The sequence below is a fragment of the Zeugodacus cucurbitae genome, chromosome 3 (genome assembly GCF_028554725.1).
Source record: "Zeugodacus cucurbitae isolate PBARC_wt_2022May chromosome 3, idZeuCucr1.2, whole genome shotgun sequence".
NCBI classification, from domain to species: domain Eukaryota; kingdom Metazoa; phylum Arthropoda; class Insecta; order Diptera; family Tephritidae; genus Zeugodacus; species Zeugodacus cucurbitae.
Window position 1 is genome coordinate 55,726,488 of NC_071668.1, and position 22,380 is coordinate 55,748,867.

The 22,380-nt window shown below is 36.7% G+C and overlaps 1 protein-coding gene across 2 annotated transcripts; it reads right to left on the reverse strand.

Annotated features, from left to right (window-relative positions):
- Positions 1-2,211: 2,211 nt before the first annotated feature.
- LOC105216495 (adenylate kinase isoenzyme 5) lies at positions 2,212-21,137 on the reverse strand. 2 transcript variants are annotated; one of them, XM_029043018.2, is made up of 9 exons: positions 20,499-21,137; positions 7,320-7,601; positions 7,090-7,232; positions 5,395-5,577; positions 5,170-5,278; positions 4,740-5,088; positions 4,457-4,673; positions 4,159-4,323; positions 2,212-4,098 (listed from the first exon to the last, which is right to left on the reverse strand). In XM_029043018.2, the coding sequence occupies exons 1-9, from the start codon at positions 20,518-20,520 to the stop codon at positions 3,706-3,708; spliced, it is 1,863 nt and encodes a 620-aa protein (XP_028898851.1). In that variant the 5' UTR covers positions 20,521-21,137; the 3' UTR covers positions 2,212-3,705. The 2 variants fall into 2 exon arrangements, with proteins under 2 accessions (XP_028898851.1, XP_011189316.1); XM_011191014.3 differs by having other exon boundaries at positions 4,740-5,278.
- Positions 21,138-22,380: the final 1,243 nt, after the last annotated feature.

Genomic DNA, 22,380 nt, shown 5'->3' on the forward strand with positions numbered 1-22,380 from the left:
TTTTGTTTAAATATATGTAACTAAAAGTTTTCAAAAAAAGTAATATGACTCTTAACAGTTATTTAAAATAAACTCTTGCTTATTTCATTAAATAATTAATTAGAAAATGATATAATATTTTAACAGTTTCATTTCAGAGTTTCGCGAAACGAAAATATTAAATATAACAGATATATAGATACCCGTTTTTAGATATTATACTACTCTAAGACTGTGTTCATACAAGAACATTTTTAGTTGCTCATATCGGTAATTTTTCTTTCCGTGTTGCTTATCATGTTCACACAGAGAAATTAACGGGTGATTTTTTTGAGGTTAGGATTTTCATGCATTAGTATTTGACAGATCACGTGGGATTTCAGACATGGTGTCAAAGAGAAAGATGTTCAGTATGCTTTGACATTTCATCATGAATAGACTTACTAACGAGCAACGCTTGCAAATCATTGAATTTTATTACCAAAATCAGTGTTCGGTTCGAAATGTGTTTCGCGCTTTACGTCCGATTTATGGTCTACATAATCGACCAAGTGAGCAAACAATTAATGCGATTGTGACCAAGTTTCGCACTCAGTTTACTTTATTGGACATTAAACCAACCACACGAATGCGTACAGTGCGTACAGAAGAGAATATTGCGTCTGTTTCTGAGAGTGTGGCTGAAGACCGTGAAATGTCGATTCGTCGCCGTTCGCAGCAATTGGGTTTGTGTTATTCGACCACATGGAAGATTTTACGCAAAGATCTTGGTGTAAAACCGTATAAAATACAGCTCGTGCAAGAACTGAAGCCGAACGATCTGCCACAACGTTGAATTTTCAGTGAATGGGCCCTAGAAAAGTTGGCAGAAAATCCGCTTTTTTATCGACAAATTTTGTTCAGCGATGAGGCTCATTTCTGGTTGAATGGCTACGTAAATAAGCAAAATTGCCGCATTTGGGGTGAAGAGCAACCAGAAGCCGTTCAAGAACTGCCCATGCATCCCGAAAAATGCACTGTTTGGTGTGGTTTGTACGCTGGTGGAATCATTGGACCGTATTTTTTCAAAGATGCTGTTGGACGCAACGTTACGGTGAATGGCGATCGCTATCGTTCGATGCTAACAAACTTTTTGTTGCCAAAAATGGAAGAACTGAACTTGGTTGACATGTGGTTTCAACAAGATGGCGCTACATGCCACACAGCTCGCGATTCTATGGCCATTTTGAGGGAAAACTTCGGAGAACAATTCATCTCAAGAAATGGACCCGTAAGTTGGCCACCAAGATCATGCGATTTAACGCCTTTAGACTATTTTTTGTGGGGCTACGTCAAGTCTAAAGTCTACAGAAATAAGCCAGCAACTATTCCAGCTTTGGAAGACAACATTTCCGAAGAAATTCGGGCTATTCCGGCCGAAATGCTCGAAAAAGTTGCCCAAAATTGGACTTTCCGAATGGACCACCTAAGACGCAGCCGCGGTCAACATTTAAATGAAATTATCTTCAAAAAGTAAATGTCATGAACCAATCTAACGTTTCAAATAAAGAACCGATGAGATTTTGCAAATTTTTTTTTTTTAAAAAAGTTATCAAGCTCTTAAAAAATCACCCTTTATGAGACATTTTATTTCATATTATTTTCACAGATTCGTCGAGCAACTCGGTACTTTTTACTTTCTTCGACGCTTTCTCTTTTAGAAACTTTGATTTTTGAGCTCAAAAGTTTTTATGTCTGAACACAATCTAACTAAATCATAATATTTTCTAACGATTTTTATGTACCTCGTGTCAAAGTAATTGATCCACATTTTCTCGAACAGTTAGAAGATTTCACTCTCTTATGTATCTCTCTTACATTAGGATAAGTTTTATTGAATTGAAATCTTTGGTAATAAAAAATGCCCACAAATAAATATAAATATCCATCACTTGCATATCCTATTCAAAACTATAGAAATACTGATTAATTGAAAACTAAAGCACTTATTTATACTTATAGACATAGATCCGAGCCTTCGCTAGCTAGGTCATGTTGTCCGAATGGACCAAAGCACTCCAGCTTTGAAAGTGTTCGATGCAGTACCCGCTGGTGGAAACAGAGAAAGAGGAAGACCTCCACTAGGTTGGAAAGACCAAATGGAGAAGGAACTTGGTATCACCAATTGGCGCTAAACAGGGAGAAGGAGAACGAATAGTGGCTAGTCAGAAGTCAGAAGTCAAATTTCATACAAATTACTTCCCATAACCCGGAGTTTTTTTGTGGATTATGATTACTCGGGTTAGGGAAGTTCAATTGTATTTCGCAAAACTTATTTTCATGGTGGTGCGAAAGTATTATTTACGGACTGCCATAAACTATTGCTTTTGAAGTTTACAAAAAATATATGTAAAAACTTCACAATTGTACCCAACAGTGACGTGAAAACCTACAGTTGGAGTAAAATTATATAGTTCGATGAAGAAATAATTAATATACTGAATTCTGATTGACGACACTGGTTTGGAAATAGAGGAATGAAAAACTGTGTGACAGGTACATAATGTCCACATTAAAAGTTGGAGATTTTGGAGAAGTTCGGGTCAGACTCTAAAAAGCGTTGGAAGATGGGAAGCGTCGACTTTCACAAGTTAACATATTGAAATACCGGTTAAAAGCTTTAGCTTGGATTTATGGCATAAAAATCTTGCAGAAATTATACTACAGCGCAATTACGACATTAAGCATACGTCAAAAATAGCAAAGAAGTGGTTGGTCGAAAATATTTTTAATATCCTTAACTGTCCGCTATGGTCCCCTGAACTTTATCCAATACAGCCATTTAAAGCGAAGCCTCGTTAACAAGTCATTGGTGATGTCAATAATGAATGAGAAGTGGAGAACTGTGGTCAGATTTGTGATACAATATAACTCGAGATATATGCCAAGATATTGTAGAGAGCGTGTCCAAAGGGTTTCAAGCTGTTTTAGATGGCAAAAGTGTCAAATTAAATATTAAAACTATTTTGGTTCAAAGGTCAATTAATTGATCAGCAGCCAATAGGTGTGAAACCAAAGATTTTTGCTGTATTTTTTAAATAAACACAAATAAAATTTAATTTTATAAAACAAATACGTATTCACATTTTATATAAAATCTTGATCAATTAATTGAGGCACAGTATATAACTGAATTCACTAAAACATTTTTAGATTTGAATGAAATTATAAAATAGATCGGTAATAGTGGATTCGTTATGTTTTGACATTGAAATTCAAACTCTGCCAAATGTAACTTCGAGGAAATTGCATACTTTTAGGCTCTTTAAAATAATAGAAAATTCGGTTATAAGGAACAGTTTCCGGGAAAAATTGAGTTCAATGGATGCAATCTTATCAGCACTGTCGTGAACAACCAATCCTAGCGGTAAAATGAAGTATTTTTTATTAAAAACTCCTATTCAGAAAATATGCAGGAAACTATAAAAATACAGAAAGAATTTTCTTTACTTTCATCCCATTGGCGTCCTTTATCCATCAACTTTTCTTTAAACAAATATGAATTATATCCCTTAAAGGAAAAATGAAGCTCTGAGGGCTTTGGACACAACTGCAATTGACTTAGAACTAATATCTGAAAGTCTATAACTTGAAAACAACCTAACTGTAAATGTTCCAAGAAACAAGTGGTTGAATTGCTTTGACATCGATCATACAGCGCCAACTAGTGCCCAGCACTTTAATGCTTTACATATACGAGTCCACCGGATATCTTTCGGCCTCCTGCAGCATATGTCTGAAATCGATGACACCCGTTAAGCCCGGCATGCGTGCGTCACCATTCATTGCCACATGGTTACTATTCAAATTGTTGGCAGCACTATTATTTCGATTCTTTAAATGCCCATTCATGAGCGACACATGATGACTTATCGTTGGCACTGCACCCGGCACATTGTTCTCCAAATCTTGTAGTATAGCGTCGGTTTGATCATGATCCACATGATTGGTCATCACAGCAGCATCGGCCATATTGTTGTTCGTTGAGCCAGTACCATTTTGTTCGCTACTTTGTATGTGCTGACGTATGATTTTTTCGAATTCCCGCTGCACCGATGGGCTGTCCGTATCGCCATCGACCTGGAAGCAAGTTCAACGTTAGTTTTTGTATTTTAAAGAAGCTTGACATTATGTAGTTACGATTTGTAGACGACTACTATTGTCCATAGTCTTCAGCATTGGTAAAGTTTGCTCGCGGAAGAGCTCCAAACGACGCCTGAACGAGGAGACGGTATCGTCGACACGTCCACGTCCCAGTTGTAATTTAGAGCAATCCAGCAGCACGATTGGCGGTCGTTGTTTGTACTAGAGTGGAATAAATTGAAATGCTTTAATTAATAATTGAAAACAAGTTATGTTAATTAATGTATAAAGAAACTCCTTAGTAGATCCTTTTGTACACTGGGTCACAAATCTTAGTGAAAATCTCAAAGCCCACCTTATTCTCAAAATGTTTGACTTGTTGTAAATTGCGCGGAAAACCGTCGATCAATATGCCTTTACGATCCATCAATTGCCGTATATTCGCTTCGAGTATATTGTTGATCGCCTTCTCCGGCACCATTTCGCCAGCGGATAGTGCCTCCTTGACGGTGTAGCTTTCCGTGTTCGCACGCGGTGCCGAGTCGGTAATGGTGCGCAACAGACGTCCCATGCTACAGGTATTTTTAAGTTTTAAATGTTAAAATTTACCAAACAGAAATTGGTAATCTCATACGCACCTTATGTGTCCCCAGCCAGGGTTCAACCCTACAGCCTTCATACAAAGCGTCGCCTTGTTACTACCCGGTCCACCGATGACCCAAATGACTGGAGGTATACTGTCCCCGTTTTGGTGCATGCTCGTCGCCGCATTTTGCGTGAGCAATGCCTCCGGCTGTGTAGTGATAACTTCGGCGTCGGTCATTCGTGCAGTCGCCGCAGCTGCGTTGACACTCGAAGCGATGTGTGCGCCCACAGCATTCGCTATGCCCGGATTACCCACATGGTTGTTGTTGTAATGGTTTCTATTCATGTTGTTGTAGTTGTTGGCAGCAAAGACTGTTGTGTTGACGTTGGCATTAGAAATGTCTGCAATATTCGCGGCTTGACTAGGTGCGGTGTCTACGCTAACTATACTGCCGGGTATATCATGTATCCCTCTGCCCATACCTGTGACTCCGTTCAGCATGGCCTCTTGGTTCTCAAGCGTGCTCAACACATCGAGTACTGCGCCACGAAAGTCTTTGTACACTTCGGCTGGTGCACGCTCGCCATTTACCTGGCAAATTATGAGAGAAATACATACATTAGATGTCATTTTCAAAGCAAAGCTCATTAGTAAGGTATCTTCCCCACTTCAAAAGTATATTTTTACTGTATTTAAAAATTACTTACTGCTGTTAGCATATCACTTTGGTCGAAGTAATCTGCTACGGGCATCACATTTTTGAAGAAATTTTCTAATTCCATTTTGGCTAAGGAGAGTACGACATGACCTAATTTAGCGCCATAATCAATTTGCTTTTGCAAAACCGACTGACGCCAGGATATCAAGATCACTCCATTCACGACTTGAATCTGCAATAAGACACAATATTCGTACTACTTGTGTTTGACGTGCCCGTAGGGTTGTACGTGTATGTGTGCGGGTACTGTGCATTTAAAGTATATAGTCGAAGCCAGACTTATATCGAGAAGTTTTAAAAGTGCTTGTAATTGTTGAATTGAAGTAAAATAAAAATAAAGACGAGTTGATTATAACTTCCTTTTACATTGAACCTATAGACTACTAAACCACTACAGCGTTTTTCAAACAGAGGTGACTAGAGTACATTTATTATGCAGAACTATATATTTCTTTAGAGAGGTGAATACTTCCTTCAATGTCTGTTTTTATTACATTAAGGAACGCATAACCTTATTAAAAATTGCATCAATCTACCTTGACATCTAATACCTTCATCTACTGCGAGCTTAGCTAACAACTAAAACTCATTCGAGATCCTTTTGGCCCTAAGGGGAATGCAAGAGGTCGGCGGAACAACTTAAAAATGTTCACCTCCTCGCAATAATGGGAATATTCACTGTATACTGCGGAATGCATGAGGCTAGGAACACTGCCGGACGCAAACTACAATGTCTGTTTGGAAAAGACGAGTTGGAAACACCACATCAATTCCTCCTACCCTATCCAGCGTTCCCAAAAGTGAGGTCTCGATAGCTATACTTTTGGAGAACCATGCGAATTTGCCAGAATAGATATTAGCCGTTTAATAAAATTTGTATTATAGCTGAAAGCGCTTCGGCGATACGTAAGGGTCTTCTTTGCGATCCATACATAGGAGTCTTTTTGCATCACAATGGACCGGCACCTTCTGCTGTTCAAGTGGGATCCATCGCGACTCCTGCCGCCAAGGTCAGCCGTTGATCCCAACCTAACCTTGACATAACCTAATCGGACACAATATCAAAACATATGAACTTGAAAAGACAATCACATTTTTATCTTCAAACCGGGATCGCGTAACGTCCATACCGGCAGGGACCTCTCATGGCGTTAGTAGGCTTTAGGTAGCCCTGACTCTTATTGAAACCTACGCACGAAGGCTAAAAATTTGGGCATGCAAAACCCACATCCTGGAAAGTGACACACGGTAGAATCCTTTATCATTCTTGGAAAGATCTCATCTCTGCTTCTACTCTCTTAGTGGATCACTATTAAAGTTTAAAATATTTGTCAAAATTTCGGAGCGAATACCAGTTATGATTCTTAGCAATACCAGATAGAGTCCCGTCACAAACCATTATAAAGGCTTTTATTAATTAATTATACATATACACATAACTTATAAAAATTTCTCTCTATCATGAATGTGCTGGATATGTGTCTATATGTACATATGTGTATGTGTGCTAATGTTTTTCACAAGCATTTGTAATTAAATTGCGTTTAGGTGTGAGATAGTGGATCTCTCGCAGGTGTTTGCTTCGAAAAAGATTAGTAAATACGAGTATAGTATAGATTTCATAAAAAGAAAGAGAGTAAATGCAGTATCACAAGCGCATGCAAATCTATATTATATAGCTTACCTTTTCCGAGTATTCGACCACGTCGCGCATTGAGCGAGGAAATCCTGAAATTAGGTACGCTTTGGCAGCTGGAGCCATTTTCATTTCCAGCATGAGCACCTCTGTGACGGTCTTTGAGGATAGTTGCGAGAAGTCTTGCATATCTAGAAATAGTTTACATGTATATGTAATATATTTTGAATTAATTTTATGGAAGCCTTGATGAAAATTTTCTGTTTTTTTCCGCTTACCGTTCCCCATTGCATACTGTTGCAACAAATCCATCATATTTATGTGCGTCACACCGCGGCGCTCCTGCATAAATGTGTCACAATGCGTGACCTTGCCACTACCTGGGCCGCCTAAAACAAATATCACTGGCACTTTGGGCGGATCGAATTTTATTTTTCCAGCATTTTGCATGTCTATGGCGACCATGTTTCCCGTACCGATCCGTCCGTTGGCACTGTTTTGATTCCGTATATGACTCCAATCGTTGCCTTGTTCGCCGGTATCTTGTGCCGCGCTGGCATCTAAAAATAGAGAACAATCAAAAATAAATTAAAACGAATTAAACTTGATTCAACTTGAAGAAATATTGAGTTAAATGGGTAACAATAACTGCGTGTTGAATTTCTGTTCAGTGGTTTCATGTTCGGAAGCAAAAAGAACTCGCATGGGGACTCAAATCTGAAGAATACAATGAATGGGACAGCAGACCGTAAACCGACCGTTATGGCCGTATTGATGGCGGTGACCAAATGGGTAAAATTTGATATCAAATCAGCCAAATGATTCGGCATAGTAGAGCCCTACTATAGTTTGACTCTTCTTCAGGTAGTGAGATCATATGGATCACACTTTGTGATTTCTAGAAATCGATGGCCATTACCTTTCCGACCGTTAAGATAGTCTTCGCTTTCTTAAGAGCACGCTGTGCGCTTCTGACTGGTAAAGGATTACCAGTTCCCGCTATCAGTTGCATCGGATGACTTCACAATCAGACTAGCTGATGAGCTTGCCAGGCTAGGCACGTTGATCTTACCTACAGTGGAATGGGACTACTGCTACTTGCTTCTGCACAAATGGGTCTCTGACAGATATTGATCTCTACATACCCGGTAAAAGCTAGTCCGATCTCACAGTGGCCGTCTACGAAAATGTACCACATGATATACCACATGATTTCCCTTGCATTAATGGCGCCGTCGAACGATGTGCTGAGCACTTATCGACCCGCTCTCAGATATAAATCTACATAATCAACAGTTATTCACTTCTCCACACACGCGTTCCGTCCCATTTCTCACCACCTCTGATTTTTTGTAGCGGAAATATAAAATTAGCTAATCGGAGCGCTAAAATCATTTGGTTGCGCTTTTCAAGCGGCGCCCCCTTATCGAGAGGAAGTTCGCAAAATGCTGTTAGTCACACCCTAGTTTCATGAGCTCACACATGTACACTCACGAGTATATAAATGCATTGACAATCGGGCTCGTGTGGCGTGTTGCATGTTGCTTCGCAGGAATAATAAATTTTCTTGGCTTTCTTAGCAAAGCGTGCTGGCGTGACTTGTGCCGTTTTAATCGTGATTAGTACATCGTTATTTGCAAATATGCTTGTCGACATGCCTTAAGAGTTCTTTGAGTAGCTGCAATGCGGTCTGGCTGTTTCACAATTCTGTGTAACAGGTAATGCAAATTAGTTACCCGCTGTTGCTTTGAGGGTTGAGGGGAATGACCCGAAGAACTCAATTTACTAAATGGAAAATTTTAATCCGTGCATCGCATTCACTTACATACATAACTGTTTATATGTATTGGTTTAATATTTGTTGACTTAGTTAAACTGCAATAAAGTATTGATATTTTGCTTGGAAATAGATTTGTGAAGGATGACAGCAAGGACTTGTTGCAAGAGTTGCAAAAGTTGCGAAATGGCAAATGCATATATTTAAGTTGCGGCTAGTCGTGTATCCGAAAAAGTCTGCGGAATATGTATTAATTCTAACTTAGTCTGATTGAAGCGCATTATACAAGGAAACTAACACCAAATGCAGATGCGGCCCCGAACCCAAGAATCTTAAAATAATCTCGAAATGGTACTAAAAATATTTACCGCGAGCTTGTTCAAAAAGAGTCGATAATTAATTTTCGAAAATAAAAACTTTTTTTCTATTTAATACTCTTGTTTTTAAGGGTAAAATACATAGCGAAAATATAGCAAACTAGATAACGGATTGGGCCCTTTATTATATTTTTTTAGACCTGTTTACAAAATCATAGAGAACCTAGAAAATTACTTCAAAATATTCTAAAATTACCCCGAAATTTTACCAAATTATTTCAATAAAAATCCGAGGAGGATCTCAAAGAAATATAGCATAATTTCAATTGCTTTTTTTCTTAAATTTTTGCTTGGATCCATTTATATAAATGGGTTTTCAATAAGAGCACTACAAAGTTTTAATTAAAACAAAAAAAAGGATATCAATGAAATTCTTTATTCCTGTGAAAGTACATTCGATGCCATTATACATGGAACTCGACATGACCACCATGGGCACGCTTGCAGCAGTCCAGACGCTGAACCCAATTGTCGGCGGTTTTCAAACAAGTTAGAGATCTCTTGCGATTTACTTTAAACAAGTTTTCCAAGCGAAGTTCATCTATCGTCGCTGGCTTGTTGGCTTAGATCAAAGACTTGACGTAGCCCCACAGGAAATAGTCTAAGGGAGTCAAATCGGACGACCGAATAGGACAATTGACTTGGTAATTTCTTGCGAAAACACGTTCACCAAACTTGGTTTTCAATAAGTCGAGTGTGACATTCGCTATGTGGCTTGTGGCGCCGTCCTATCGGGCCAAAAATATTCGGTTATCATTAAGCGGTAGAGATTCCCATTCACAGTAACGTACCGGTCTTAATCATCACGAAAGAAGTACGGCTCAGCTGCGTAAACCGTAACATAAACCGTATTTTTTTCGGGATGCAATGGTGACTCATGGAGTGCGTGTGAATATCTGCCTGACCAATAACACATATTTCTCTTATTAACGAAGCAATTCAGCTCGAAATGACCCTCATCGCTATGTAGGACGTAGCGCTTGTAAGGTTGAGACCACTGACTACGGTTTTCGGTAGTAAATTTTAATAATTTCGGCTCGTTGTTGAAGCGTATATACTTTGTCCAAAAAATAATTTCAATCGCTTTTCGTTATTACTTCATTTCATACAATTACATATGTCGGTATGTATGTTAAAGGCTACAAGTGTAGGCGTCAGACAAAGCACCGCATTGTTTGTATTCACTTTTACCTTGGTACTATTTGGTGAAAAATTGGCTATGATTATTTTGTCATATTTGGTAAATTTCCGAATTTATTATACTGTGTGGTGAAAAGAGGTTGGGCGATACACCTATTGAAGGGATTTCTCGTTGCAATCAATTTTATATACACATGTAACTTTTGTATACTCAAATTCTTTTACGTCCAAACACTCATTCAATTTCATTAAATTTCAAGCTTTCGCGATCTACTTCATTTCAATGGCTTTCTCTTTCAATCCCTAATTATAACAAATATGTTGTTAAAGAGGGTAAATAAGATTAGCAATGAGTTACTAAAAAATTCAAAATAGTAACCACATTTACCTCCGTGGAAAGCTTTAGAGCAAGATCGAATGTCTTGAAACATTTTCAGGGTCCTTCGACGGAGGAGAATATCAAACTGGTTATTTTGTAACCCTATCTCCAGGGTTCAGCGTCTGAACTTCTGCAAGAGTGGCTGTAGTGGCTGTACAACAGAATTCGAGTTCCATACATAATGACATCGAATATAGTTTCACAGGAATAAATAATTTCATTGATATCCCATTTTATTATTATTAATTTATTTAAAACTATGATTATAAATATAAACAGATCGCCAATCAAAAAATCTCCCGCTCTATCTCTGAAATTATTATTACTGGAATTACGCGAAGTTATTACATATTAAGGGTTTTTCAAAAGAGTCACTACAAAAGCAAATATTTTTCACACACTTTTGACATTTCTCTTTAGTAAGTAAGTTGACATTGTATTTATTTTGAAAATTCTTTATTTATTCTTCCAAATCAATTTCATCCCCTTCAAAGTAATCCCCTCCCGGTGCAATGCACTTACGCCAACGGATTTTCCAATCTTCGAAACACTAGTTGTATTCACTTTCCGGGATAGCCTTCAGTACCGTCTTCGCTGCGGCTTGAATCTCCTCTATCGTATAAAAACGGTGTCCCCGGAGCGGTCTTTTGAGCTTAGTGAACAGCCAGAAGTCGCACGGCGCCAGATCAGGTGAATACGGTGGTTGCGGAACGATATGGGTTGAGTTTTTGGCGAAATGATCATGAATTACGAATGAATTTTCGGTACCAATTGAGATTTGACGCACTTGAGGCCCAAAACATCTTTCAAAATGGTATTGGCTGAGCCTTTCGATATGCCAACTTCATCAGCAAGGTCTCTAATTGTTAATCGACGGTTTTTCAACACCAAATCTTTGATTTTTTGAACGTGAGCTTCGTTAGTTGAGGTCGATGGTCGCCCTGGACGCTCTTCGTCTTCGACACGTTCACGGCCGGCTTGGAACTCACTATACCACTTGTAAACATTTTTTTAGACATAGCCTCATCACCAAAGGCTTTCGGCACCATCCTCAACGTATCCGCAGCAGAAAATTGATTCCGTAAACAAAATTTAAACGACACGTATCTCAAACTCTAATGAATATTTTGACATGAAATTTGACATAAATGTAACTGACAATACTACCAACCTAAAAAAAAAATAATTATCCAAATCCTTCGACGCGCGCAGTTTAAATTCAAATGTCACCTTTGTTTACATATCAAATTTAAAGCCGTTATTCATGAACCAAATTACATAGAAATTTCTCACGTTCAATTCACATAAATCCGCAATTTAACATGGAAGTATATGTGTGTATATGTGTGCTTGTATTTATTTGTAAGATACATAGCTATGGTATATGTGGAAATGATTGTCATAAAGCACAAAATTGATTAATTCATTGCAACTAATTAATGTCGCACACATATTTACATATATGATAGGTAAAATGTATATATACATATACTCGTATGTACTCACATCCCTTCAAATGTTGTTTGTACATTTACTGGATTTATGAACGTCGCCGACTGACCAAATAGACATGAGTCGTTCGACATTTGAAATGTGTGTGAGACAAGTCTGGGCAGCCGCTATGATTAGTTCCTGCGACCTACATCAACCCAAATGCCATGTGTTGGTCTATATTGTACATACATATGTACAAGTATGTTTCTATGTACTCCATTTAACGCAATAAAATACCAGTGTATGTACATAGCCGTTGGCTGTACAAATCGCTTTCATCGCCATTAAGCGCCGTTTGGTCATTTAAAGTCCTTGTATGTTCATGGGTGTTCATTGACCACGAAGCCGAAAGATATTTTCTAAATGAATAATGGCATGGAGGCACGACAATATGCGCCACAATGTTCATGCCACTATTAGCAATTGTAAATTTCCATTAAATATTCTCAGGTGACGTCGGCCGATGTGAATATATCACATACACACGCTGAATTATTTAGCGTGTATTTTATATAAAATTTAGTTTATAATAATAATCTTAAGCTTTAACAGTAAATACTAGCTTAAATAGTGCTTGGTTTTCTATTTAGAAAATTGGATGAATATTATTATATACTTGAGACTTGAAATCGTGTTTGAAATAGGAATTCTTTAACCGTGTCTCAGTGTATTAGTCTTATGAAAAATACAGACAGAGTGTGATGACTTATCAGCCAATCAGAATTAAGAATTGAGTAAACTTATTAGCCCTAAAGTACCGCAACCTCACTTTGAAGAAAAGCTATGGCTTAATAAGCATTATATTAAATCAATTCCAGTACTGATAACCAAGTAATTCGTTGAATTTTATAGTAATTGTAACCGGTTCAGAAATGTCCAAGACAATGTGACCGTAAAACGAAATTGTGTCAATAAGTGAGTCACATTCACTCTCCAAAGGCACGGTTGGTTTATATCTTTTACGAATGCTTAACAATGAAATAATAATAGTCCACCATCCACTATATTCGCCAGATTTGTGGTTATCTAACTCAGACTCAAAAAATGAATCGCTAGAAAAATATTTCACTTGAAGTAGGAGGTCAAGATGGAAGCGCCGGTTTCGAAGACCTTGAATGTTGACACTATCGAACCGTAATTTCATGTATTTTGTGGCCGTAGAATGAAATTGCGCAGTATTCGCAATCGCAAAGCTCGGGTGGATCATATCTTATACGAATGCTTACAAAGGTTAGGTTAGGTTAGTACGACCTATAATTTGAGAAGAAGAATTACATTATGAATTAGTCCCCCCCCTTAAAATGGAAGCGCCGGTTTCCAAGACTTTGAAGGTTGACATTATCAAAGTAGGATTGAAATTTGGGAGAATTATTACAACAAAAGTATTACTCGTGATGAACATTCTGTTGAAGAATAATACCATACAGTGATCCCTGCTTAAGTGCCCCCTCGTTTAAGTGCCTTTCCCGCTTAAGTGACAATATTTTGCGGCATCGGCTGAGGTGCCTTTCCCGCTTGAAAATTAAATCGCGACTGGTTTAGAAAATTCATTCACTAGTCCTACTTATTTTCATTAATTTTTTTTTTAATTTATAAAAAATTTAAATCGTTTTCCTCAACTAAGGTTAAGGTTAATTCAATATGTTTATCAAATGTGCACCGTCTTTATTATAAAACTCCCTATACCGTAAGCATGATGGAATTGATTTACGTGACATAAGAAAATCCCAAAAAACTCTCACTTCAAAACCTCTGGTGTCCTTCCTACCCACAACATCAACAAATCTGTGTTGAGTGGTTTCATAAGTGAGGGCTGCTCAACCTCAGCAACTTTATTGCATACAAGCAGTTTTCTCTCTTTCACTGCTTTCTAGTTAGTGGCAACCTAGATCCGTAACAACATTTTTCGGCATTTAGAGTAAGTTTGAGCATTTCGTTCGTACTTATTCTATATTCTCTGACCTAGAATAATCAGTATTCTGTAATAACATATAAAGATTTTCGGTGACACGTGGTCATAAAAAATTCTAGTAGCACATTACTAAGATTGCTGATTTCGAATGAGATATTTAACATATTTTTGTTGCGGAAGTGTCAATAGCTTCAATTGATTGTTTAGCTATAATTAAGTTGATGAATGACAGCTTTCAACAGTAGTAATACAAGCTGTATACATACTTACATAGATATTATGTGATGTGATATATATACCAGCTAAAATCAAGCTCTATTTAGATTCGACTGGAAATTGTTTAATAATCATACATGCCATGAGGCTGACGGACGTCGTTTGTCAAAGTTACTATCTTATAGTCTTAGGTTGAAAGATGTTGGAATTGATACAAAGTCTCTTAGAAAAATCAAAGCGATTGATCCGTACAAAGAAACCTCTTAATCCATACCTAGTAGTTTAGACCTCACAAAGGACAAGAGTTTCTACTATCCCAGTCTGTCACTCTGTGTGTATATGTATTAGAATTCCTTAGCACTTTGAGGAGAATGCAAAATGCCTCTAAACAAAAAGACATAAAAATACAGATCGAATTTGGTAAATTTTATATGAATAATATTTTTCTTAAGTCTTGTTTTCGATCTTTACTTTTAAAGTACTTTATAAAAAATATTTCTACTTGTTTATGATTTCTTAAGCATTTATTTTATAGGTGTATGTAAATGTATCAATTTCTAGTTGTTCAAATATGGAATTATGTATAATTATAGTGCGAATAATAACGGTTCTACAAACAAGAAACTCATGAATATTTATTGCGGTGACAACAGTAGAAAAGTGACCACGTGAACACAAAATATGTCAATTAATTGGCCACATAGAGAAAATCAATATAATTTCTTTTGTTGCTGCATAGGTATGTATGTACTCAAATAAATATATGTACTCTTATATACATATATGTTTTTATATTGTAGAAATATTTTGATATTTATATGTATGTATGATGTGTATGTGCTTTTGTTTATATATATTTTCAGTAGAAATTAATTTTTTTTACACGAACAACTATAACTTTGCTTACTTCTACAAGTAAATTGGCTTATTCTTTTATTGCAAGCAGTTTTCTGGTTAACGAAATGTTTTGTTCGTGAATTTTAGGACGCAAAATAATTTTAAGACATAAACTGCATAAAAGAAAAACCTATACGAGGTCTGTTAAAAAAATAAGGTGAATTTTAATTTTTCTCAAAAATATTTGTTTATTCATTAATTTCTAGTTTGTCCCCTTCAAAGTAGTCCACCTCAGATATAATACACTTGGGTCATAGTGTTTTCCAATCCTCGAAGTAGTTCTGATATGTACTTTTTGGTATGCCCTTGAGTTGTCTCAGCGATTCGGTTTGTATCTCCTCAATCGTCGTGAAACGCCGTCCTTTCAAAGATCTCTTCAATCAGAATCAATGTCATAACCTTATACCCACGCCAATTATGACCCTTTTAAGAAAATCTGAATCGCTGCCACACACTTTATGCCCAAAATTTCCAAAAGAAGACATGGCATAAGCCAACCAATATGCCAACATCTTCAACAACTTCGATAATCAAATGTACGTGGCCCGCGTAATTTTATAATTCAAATAATTTTTTGAGCAGGCCTCATACAAACAATTTGAACAGTGCCGATATGATTACCTATTGATTTCTTAAATCGCTTGTGTAAATTTCGATTTAACAAGCTTTTATAAATGGTTGAATCCATTCTTATATTCGGTAGGCAACCTTATTATGAATTTACAGATATCCGTCCAGCCCATTAATTTAAAGAGGTCACACCGTACGCTTTGTTAAACCTCATTAGTTCGTATCGTTTCTATACAGTTTTTAACTTTAACTTTTTCAAGGTGGCAACACCCTTCTGAAAACTGTATTTAAACATTTACAGTTTAATATTAACAATACTTGAAATACAAATAAATGTACATATTAATGTAAAACAGTCTTTCCTTCAGAACATGTAGTACTCACTCGAGTTTCGGTGTTTACCCTGTACGATGTTTTTACCTGAAGTATTTTTTTCGAACTAAATGGTTACTTAATAAACGTATTTTTTATTGAAAAAAAAAAATCATAAATCGTAATTTTTCGAAGTCGAAATCGAACTATGATTTTTCAAAGCCCCAGATATTCAACAGGGACCAGGACCTCAGTGCATATGGCGTTAACTGAACCTCTATGAAGTGCTATATTTAAGTCATGAATAAAGTTTAAAAAAAAGTAAAAGAGGATAGCACTAAGAAAGGACCTATTTGGATGTTTTTTTGGGAATGTGGCTCTGCCCCTTTATCTGAAAAAACTGATTATTACCACGCCTACCTCAAATAAAAATGGTATTTTTAAAACGACTTAAATGGTTTTGACACACTAACCACAAACATTAGAAACACCAATTTGTATGCTGTAGATAGTATATAGTACAGTAATGTAGTGGCAAAAATTACAGAAATCGGTCGATGATTATTATCTTAATCAATTAAATTAATATATTGCGAGAGTATAAAATTTTCAGTTACAACCGAACTAAGATCTTCCTTGAATGTCAATATTTGTAAGAGAGCTCTCAACGTAACAAAAACTACTTTGAGGGAATAATTGATATTTATTAAAAATATTTAGGTTCTTCAACCGTTGGATTCCCGGAAAATTAGACACCTGAATTGTCAATGTAGGCCATGCAAATATCAATATAACATTAGTATATAAACAAACATATAGTAAATAAATATATACACGCATTCATGTTAGAGAGCAGTTAACACATAATTACCTTGACACGCATGCCCGACTAAATTGTGCAAATACACAAATATCTATAAAATATGAAAGTTAAATATGAGTTTATAGCAATTTACGGTGACCATTCAACCGCGTCCAATGGCATTGGCAGTGACATTACGCCACTGCGGTTAGGTCAATATTGAAAGCGTTTATGTATCTCGAATTGAAAAATGTCTCTTTAAATAATAAAATAAAATAAAAGTATGACAACAATGTAACAATCTGTATATTTAATGAGCAATTGTTGATACATATTGGTAGACATATTATAACCTTTCAGAACACCACCACCCACAATCGCTGTCATAATTTAGCCGGATGGCTCGCTGTTGCTTTATATTATGAGTGGTAACGTACACAAATTAAGCGTTGTTTTTGTTTTATGTAATTCTCATGCAGTTCACAATTGAGTAGTTAAACTTATAAACATAAACTTAAACGCCCATACATATTCGATGAAAATTTCAAATGTTGCTCATACGCCATGACATATTAAAATTGTTCTTCAATATTTAGTTCTGTTGCACTTAAATACATTTACATAATCAAAAGGCTGTTTTATGTAATTTAGATTTCGAGACCAAAATGATCTACAAAGTATCTACTTAGTTCAAATGTTTCGATTTTATTTTAAACAGGTGGCAAATAGCAGATGGAAGCTGCACTCAGATTTTTTACAAAATGCAAAATGGGCGTTCCATCACCCACTTATGGGTCAAAAACCATATCTCAGGAACTACTCCACCGATTCGAATTAAATTCTGTATATAATATTAAACTATTAAATCTTTACACAAATAGTGCATATCATCTCTGGCTTCACTTGTGAAAAATTTTCGAAAACGGACTATAACTTTTCAAAGCCCCAGATATCGAACATGTTGAACTCAGCGCCTAAGGGTAAATTTTAACCGAAAATATGGGTAAATATCTCAGATAATTTAATGTAATTCAGATGAAATTGTTTTCTTCTAATAATGTGTCTGTTTCAAAACTTATTAAAATCGGGTCATAACATCTCCTATGAATGAAATCGGTTCAGAAATTACGTCAGACCTCATATACTATATATGAGGATTTTCGTTATTCTATTAAACTTTATGCTGAATTTGGTAAATTTGGGTGTTATCTTCATAAAATTTCTTCAATAAATTGCGAAGTATAAAATGTTCGGTTGCACCCGAACTTAGCCTTTCCTTACTTGTTATTGCATGCAATTCTCATGCAGATCACAATATTTCAATAATTCTAGAACTTATAAACTTGTTTGGTTACAAACGCACAGACATATTCGTAGACAATTTCAAATGTTGCTCATACGCCCTGGCGCAATGAAATTGTTATACGATATTTAGTTCTATTGCACTTATACAACTGATACAAAATATACTCGCTCAAAGTAACTTCATAAAGTCAGTTATTACCAATGAATGCATATTAACCTACATAATCTGAAGTACAACTTAGGATAATTCTTTATTTTTTTTAAACCAAATAACAGGTTTAAAATATATATTTTTTATAGTTTATATAACCTGTTATGTGACATAATTCACTCAACGCTGGCGAGATATAATCGTATAATATTTGTATCTATTCGGTATGATATAATGAAAGTCGGTATAAAGTCACCAGTGAATAGTAGCAAAAGCAGTTCGAAGTCTGATATCCTATTTATAGCTTTTATTTTTCCCCAAATATTCATGTTTCTTTTAACTCTTTAAAGTACTACCTCTTTCGATAAAGATGTTTTCGCCTTTAAAATAGTTCCCATTCCATATTATGCACTTATGCCAGCGCTTCTTCCAATCGTTGAAACACTTCACAAACAAAATTTTATTGTACTTCAGGGCATGTATTTCAACATGTATGTATATATGTGATTGGCGTTGAACCGTTTAGCCGGTTATAGGCGAATCGATGAGAGCGCGCCACTCGTCTCTTTCCCTCGCAGTTCGGCGCCAGTTGGAGATCCCAATTGTAACCAGGTCGCTCTCCACCTGGTCCCTCCAACGGAGTGGAGGCCTTCCCCTTCCTCGGCTTCCTCCGGCGGGTACTGCATCGAACTCTTTCAGAGCTGAAGTGGTTTCGTCCATTCGGACAATATGACCTAGCCAGCGTAGCCGCTGTCTTTTTATTCGCTGAACTATGTAAATGTCGTCGTATAGCTCGTACAGCTCATCGTTCCATCGTCTGCGGTATTCGCCATTGCCAATGTTCTGTATGTTATCAACATAAATCTTGCGCAACATTTTCCTCTCGAAAACTCCAAGTGTCGTCTCATCTGATGTTGACTTGTAGACTTGTAGAGTTTGATTTTGTTCGCCGAGAGAGGACTTTACTTTTCATTTGCCTACTCAGTCCAAAGTAGCACCTGTTGGCAAGAGTGATTCTGCGCTGGATTTCGAGGCTGACATTGTTGGTGTTGTTGATACTGGTTCCCAGGTATATGAAATTATCTACGACTTCAAAGTTAAGACTGTCAACAGTGACGAGGGAGCCAATACGAGAATGCGCTGACTGTTTGCTTGATGACAGAAGATATTTCGTCTTCTCCTCATTTACCTCCAGACCCATTCGCTTCGCCTCCTTATCCATGCGGGGAAAAACAGAACAAAGGTTCATTCAGTTTGTTGACGGTGGGCTTTAGTCTTTCACACAGTACGCTCGATAGAACCTTGTATGCGATAGGAGGCTTATCCCTCGGTAATTGGCGCAGATTGTGGGATCTCCCTTTTCAACATAATATCATCAAATTTTGTACCGTAAATATTTTGTCTTTGTCTCTTTATATTTGTTCTCCAATATTTCGATACCGGTTCGAGGTCTTCAAGTAGTCCCTACATTCTATCTTATAAGATAGAATAAGTTGTAACTTCCTCAGAACTACTTTTGAGAAACCTCACGAAAATGCTGGGTGGGGATTTAGTATAGGGTGGTTTATGGCGTAATTCTTCCAATTTATCCCTCGTATCACAAGCTGAATAAACCGGAACGTTAACCGGAATGTTCAAAACACATTCAAAGCTTTTTGTAGGCAGTTTATGAGATTACCTACGCGCCCTTATGTGATGCCAATTTTATTAATTAAATTAATCAATTTAATTCACGGTCACGGTTTCTTGAATTTCAGATTTGTTTTCTTGTATTACTGCCTTTTATGCCCTTCTAAAACGGGGTGCATCACTTGTGCAGATAAAGCTATGGCAAAATTCTAAATGGAATACATATTTTTTATTTGTGGCAATTTCATGATCAGGTGAAAAGCTTGCCATGACTAATAATGGGCAGAAAGTTAAGGCCACTTTTTAGTAAGTAAGCTTTTTATTTGACCATAACAATTGATAATATGTATGTATGTTTATGTAAAAGTAAGATATTGGTAAAGAAAAACAATAAAGAGTAGTACGAGTACTTAGTATCTATGTACGCAACAAATACTTTTTGCAAAATGAACCAAATCAAAAACACACTCATTCTGCATTCTGAAGCTTTACTCACCTGTGTCTAAACAAATACCCATTATCCATTCGGTAGCCAGTATAGCGGAATCGGCGCTATTTTCGCTGGTTGGTGGTTGCCTTTAGGTGGGCGAACGGTGAGTAAAACGAGTGGGAGATATTTTATTGTCACTGAAGAACTATTATAAATGTCGATTACTTTGCGGCGCCACAATTCAGTAGCGTCCAGTTGCAGTGCCTTAGAATTAGCACTTAGACTTAACTAAAGCCTAATTATGCAGACTGCAATGCGAAATGCAATCACTTTCACTGCGAATTATGTTTTCACAATTCATTTCTGGCAAAAGATATTTGCACGCTCAGGCGGTTTATTTCCCGGGCCCATTGCGAGCTGTTGAATGCAACTTGAATTGCGTACTTAAGTTAAAGTACATTCTTTAATTTTCAGAATTTGTTAAAATCACATTCACTCAAATCACTTAAACACACATATTTTCGTAATATATTTTTCAAATAATCCAACTTTCGCATTTGTACTTTCAGTTTGAGCTAGTATGAGTACATATTTATGTTTCGTTTTTCATTTTTTTCCTTATGCACTGCTTTATTTTTATTCTTTTTGATCAGATAAATTTTATAACACGCAATGCGTATATCGCTTATGGCACATTTTACATGTTGCACGGTCGAACTGAAACTGAATTTTCACAATGACAAATGACGGAGTTTTAACTTTCCGGCCATCGTGTGGCTCGTACAGTTAGCCCTTCCACGACCACCACAAACAAACAAATAATACACGCACACTCGTATAAAATTATTCGTGGAAGTCGGTGTTGTTGTCAGACAGTTATTGTATTTATAGTTCTAATGTTATAGTTCTAATAGAATAGTGGGATATTTGACAACCATAGCCAGTAAATATCAATATCAATTGAAATCAGTAAATATTGATTGATCAGTAATTGATCAGTAAATTGATCAGTAAATATCAGTAACTTATCGTATATAGAAAACTCTAAAGTTCTTCCATGTAATATATCTTTCAAGATGGAATAGGCCGAGGGGAAGAAAGCTCAGGCTTTATTCAATATATACAGTACGAAAATAAATGCATATCCAATAAAATCCTTGAACGATATTTTGTGCTAGTGATGCAACAATCTCAGATCTCCCATAATGTGTATTTAAATCGGGTGATCCAAGTAGAGGTGTTAAGTTTTCTATTATATTGTTTGGTATTTCATCATGGAAAGACTAACGCCTGAACAAGGTTTACAAATAGATCAACTCTAATAAGAAAATTCACGTTCTGTAAAGAACATATTCCTCGCGCTTCGCTCAACTTATAGTCATATTATCGGCCTACTGAGCGTACTATTCGCAACATCATCACCCATCTTGAGACTCAGCATTCATTATTGGATAATATTCGACCGGCGTGGAATTAGTGAACTTTTTCTATCCAGCACATAGTGAAGAAAATATAGCAGCCGTAGTTGAGATTGTACACGAAGACCGTGGCAATCGGCACCGTTCGTCGCAATTTGGACTGAGTTATGGAACGACTTGGCGCATTTTACATCGAGATCTTTAATTGAAAGCGTATAAAATACAACTTGTGCAAGAACTGAAGTCGCTCGACCTTTCTAAGCGACATTGCTTTGCTCTATCAGAATGCCGAGTCAAATTCTGTTGAGGCCCATTTCCGCTTTAATAGGTTACTTACTCATTGCAGCCGTCGACGATGAAGAACAACCTGAAGAGATTCAAGAGCAGCCATTTCATCCAAAAAAGCAAGGGGTTGGTGAGGTTTGTGGGCCGGTGAGAATATAACGCCATGATAACCGACTATTTGATGCCTGAAATTGAACCTCGTAATCTCGGCGACATTTGGTTTCTGCAAGACGGTGGCTCTTCCG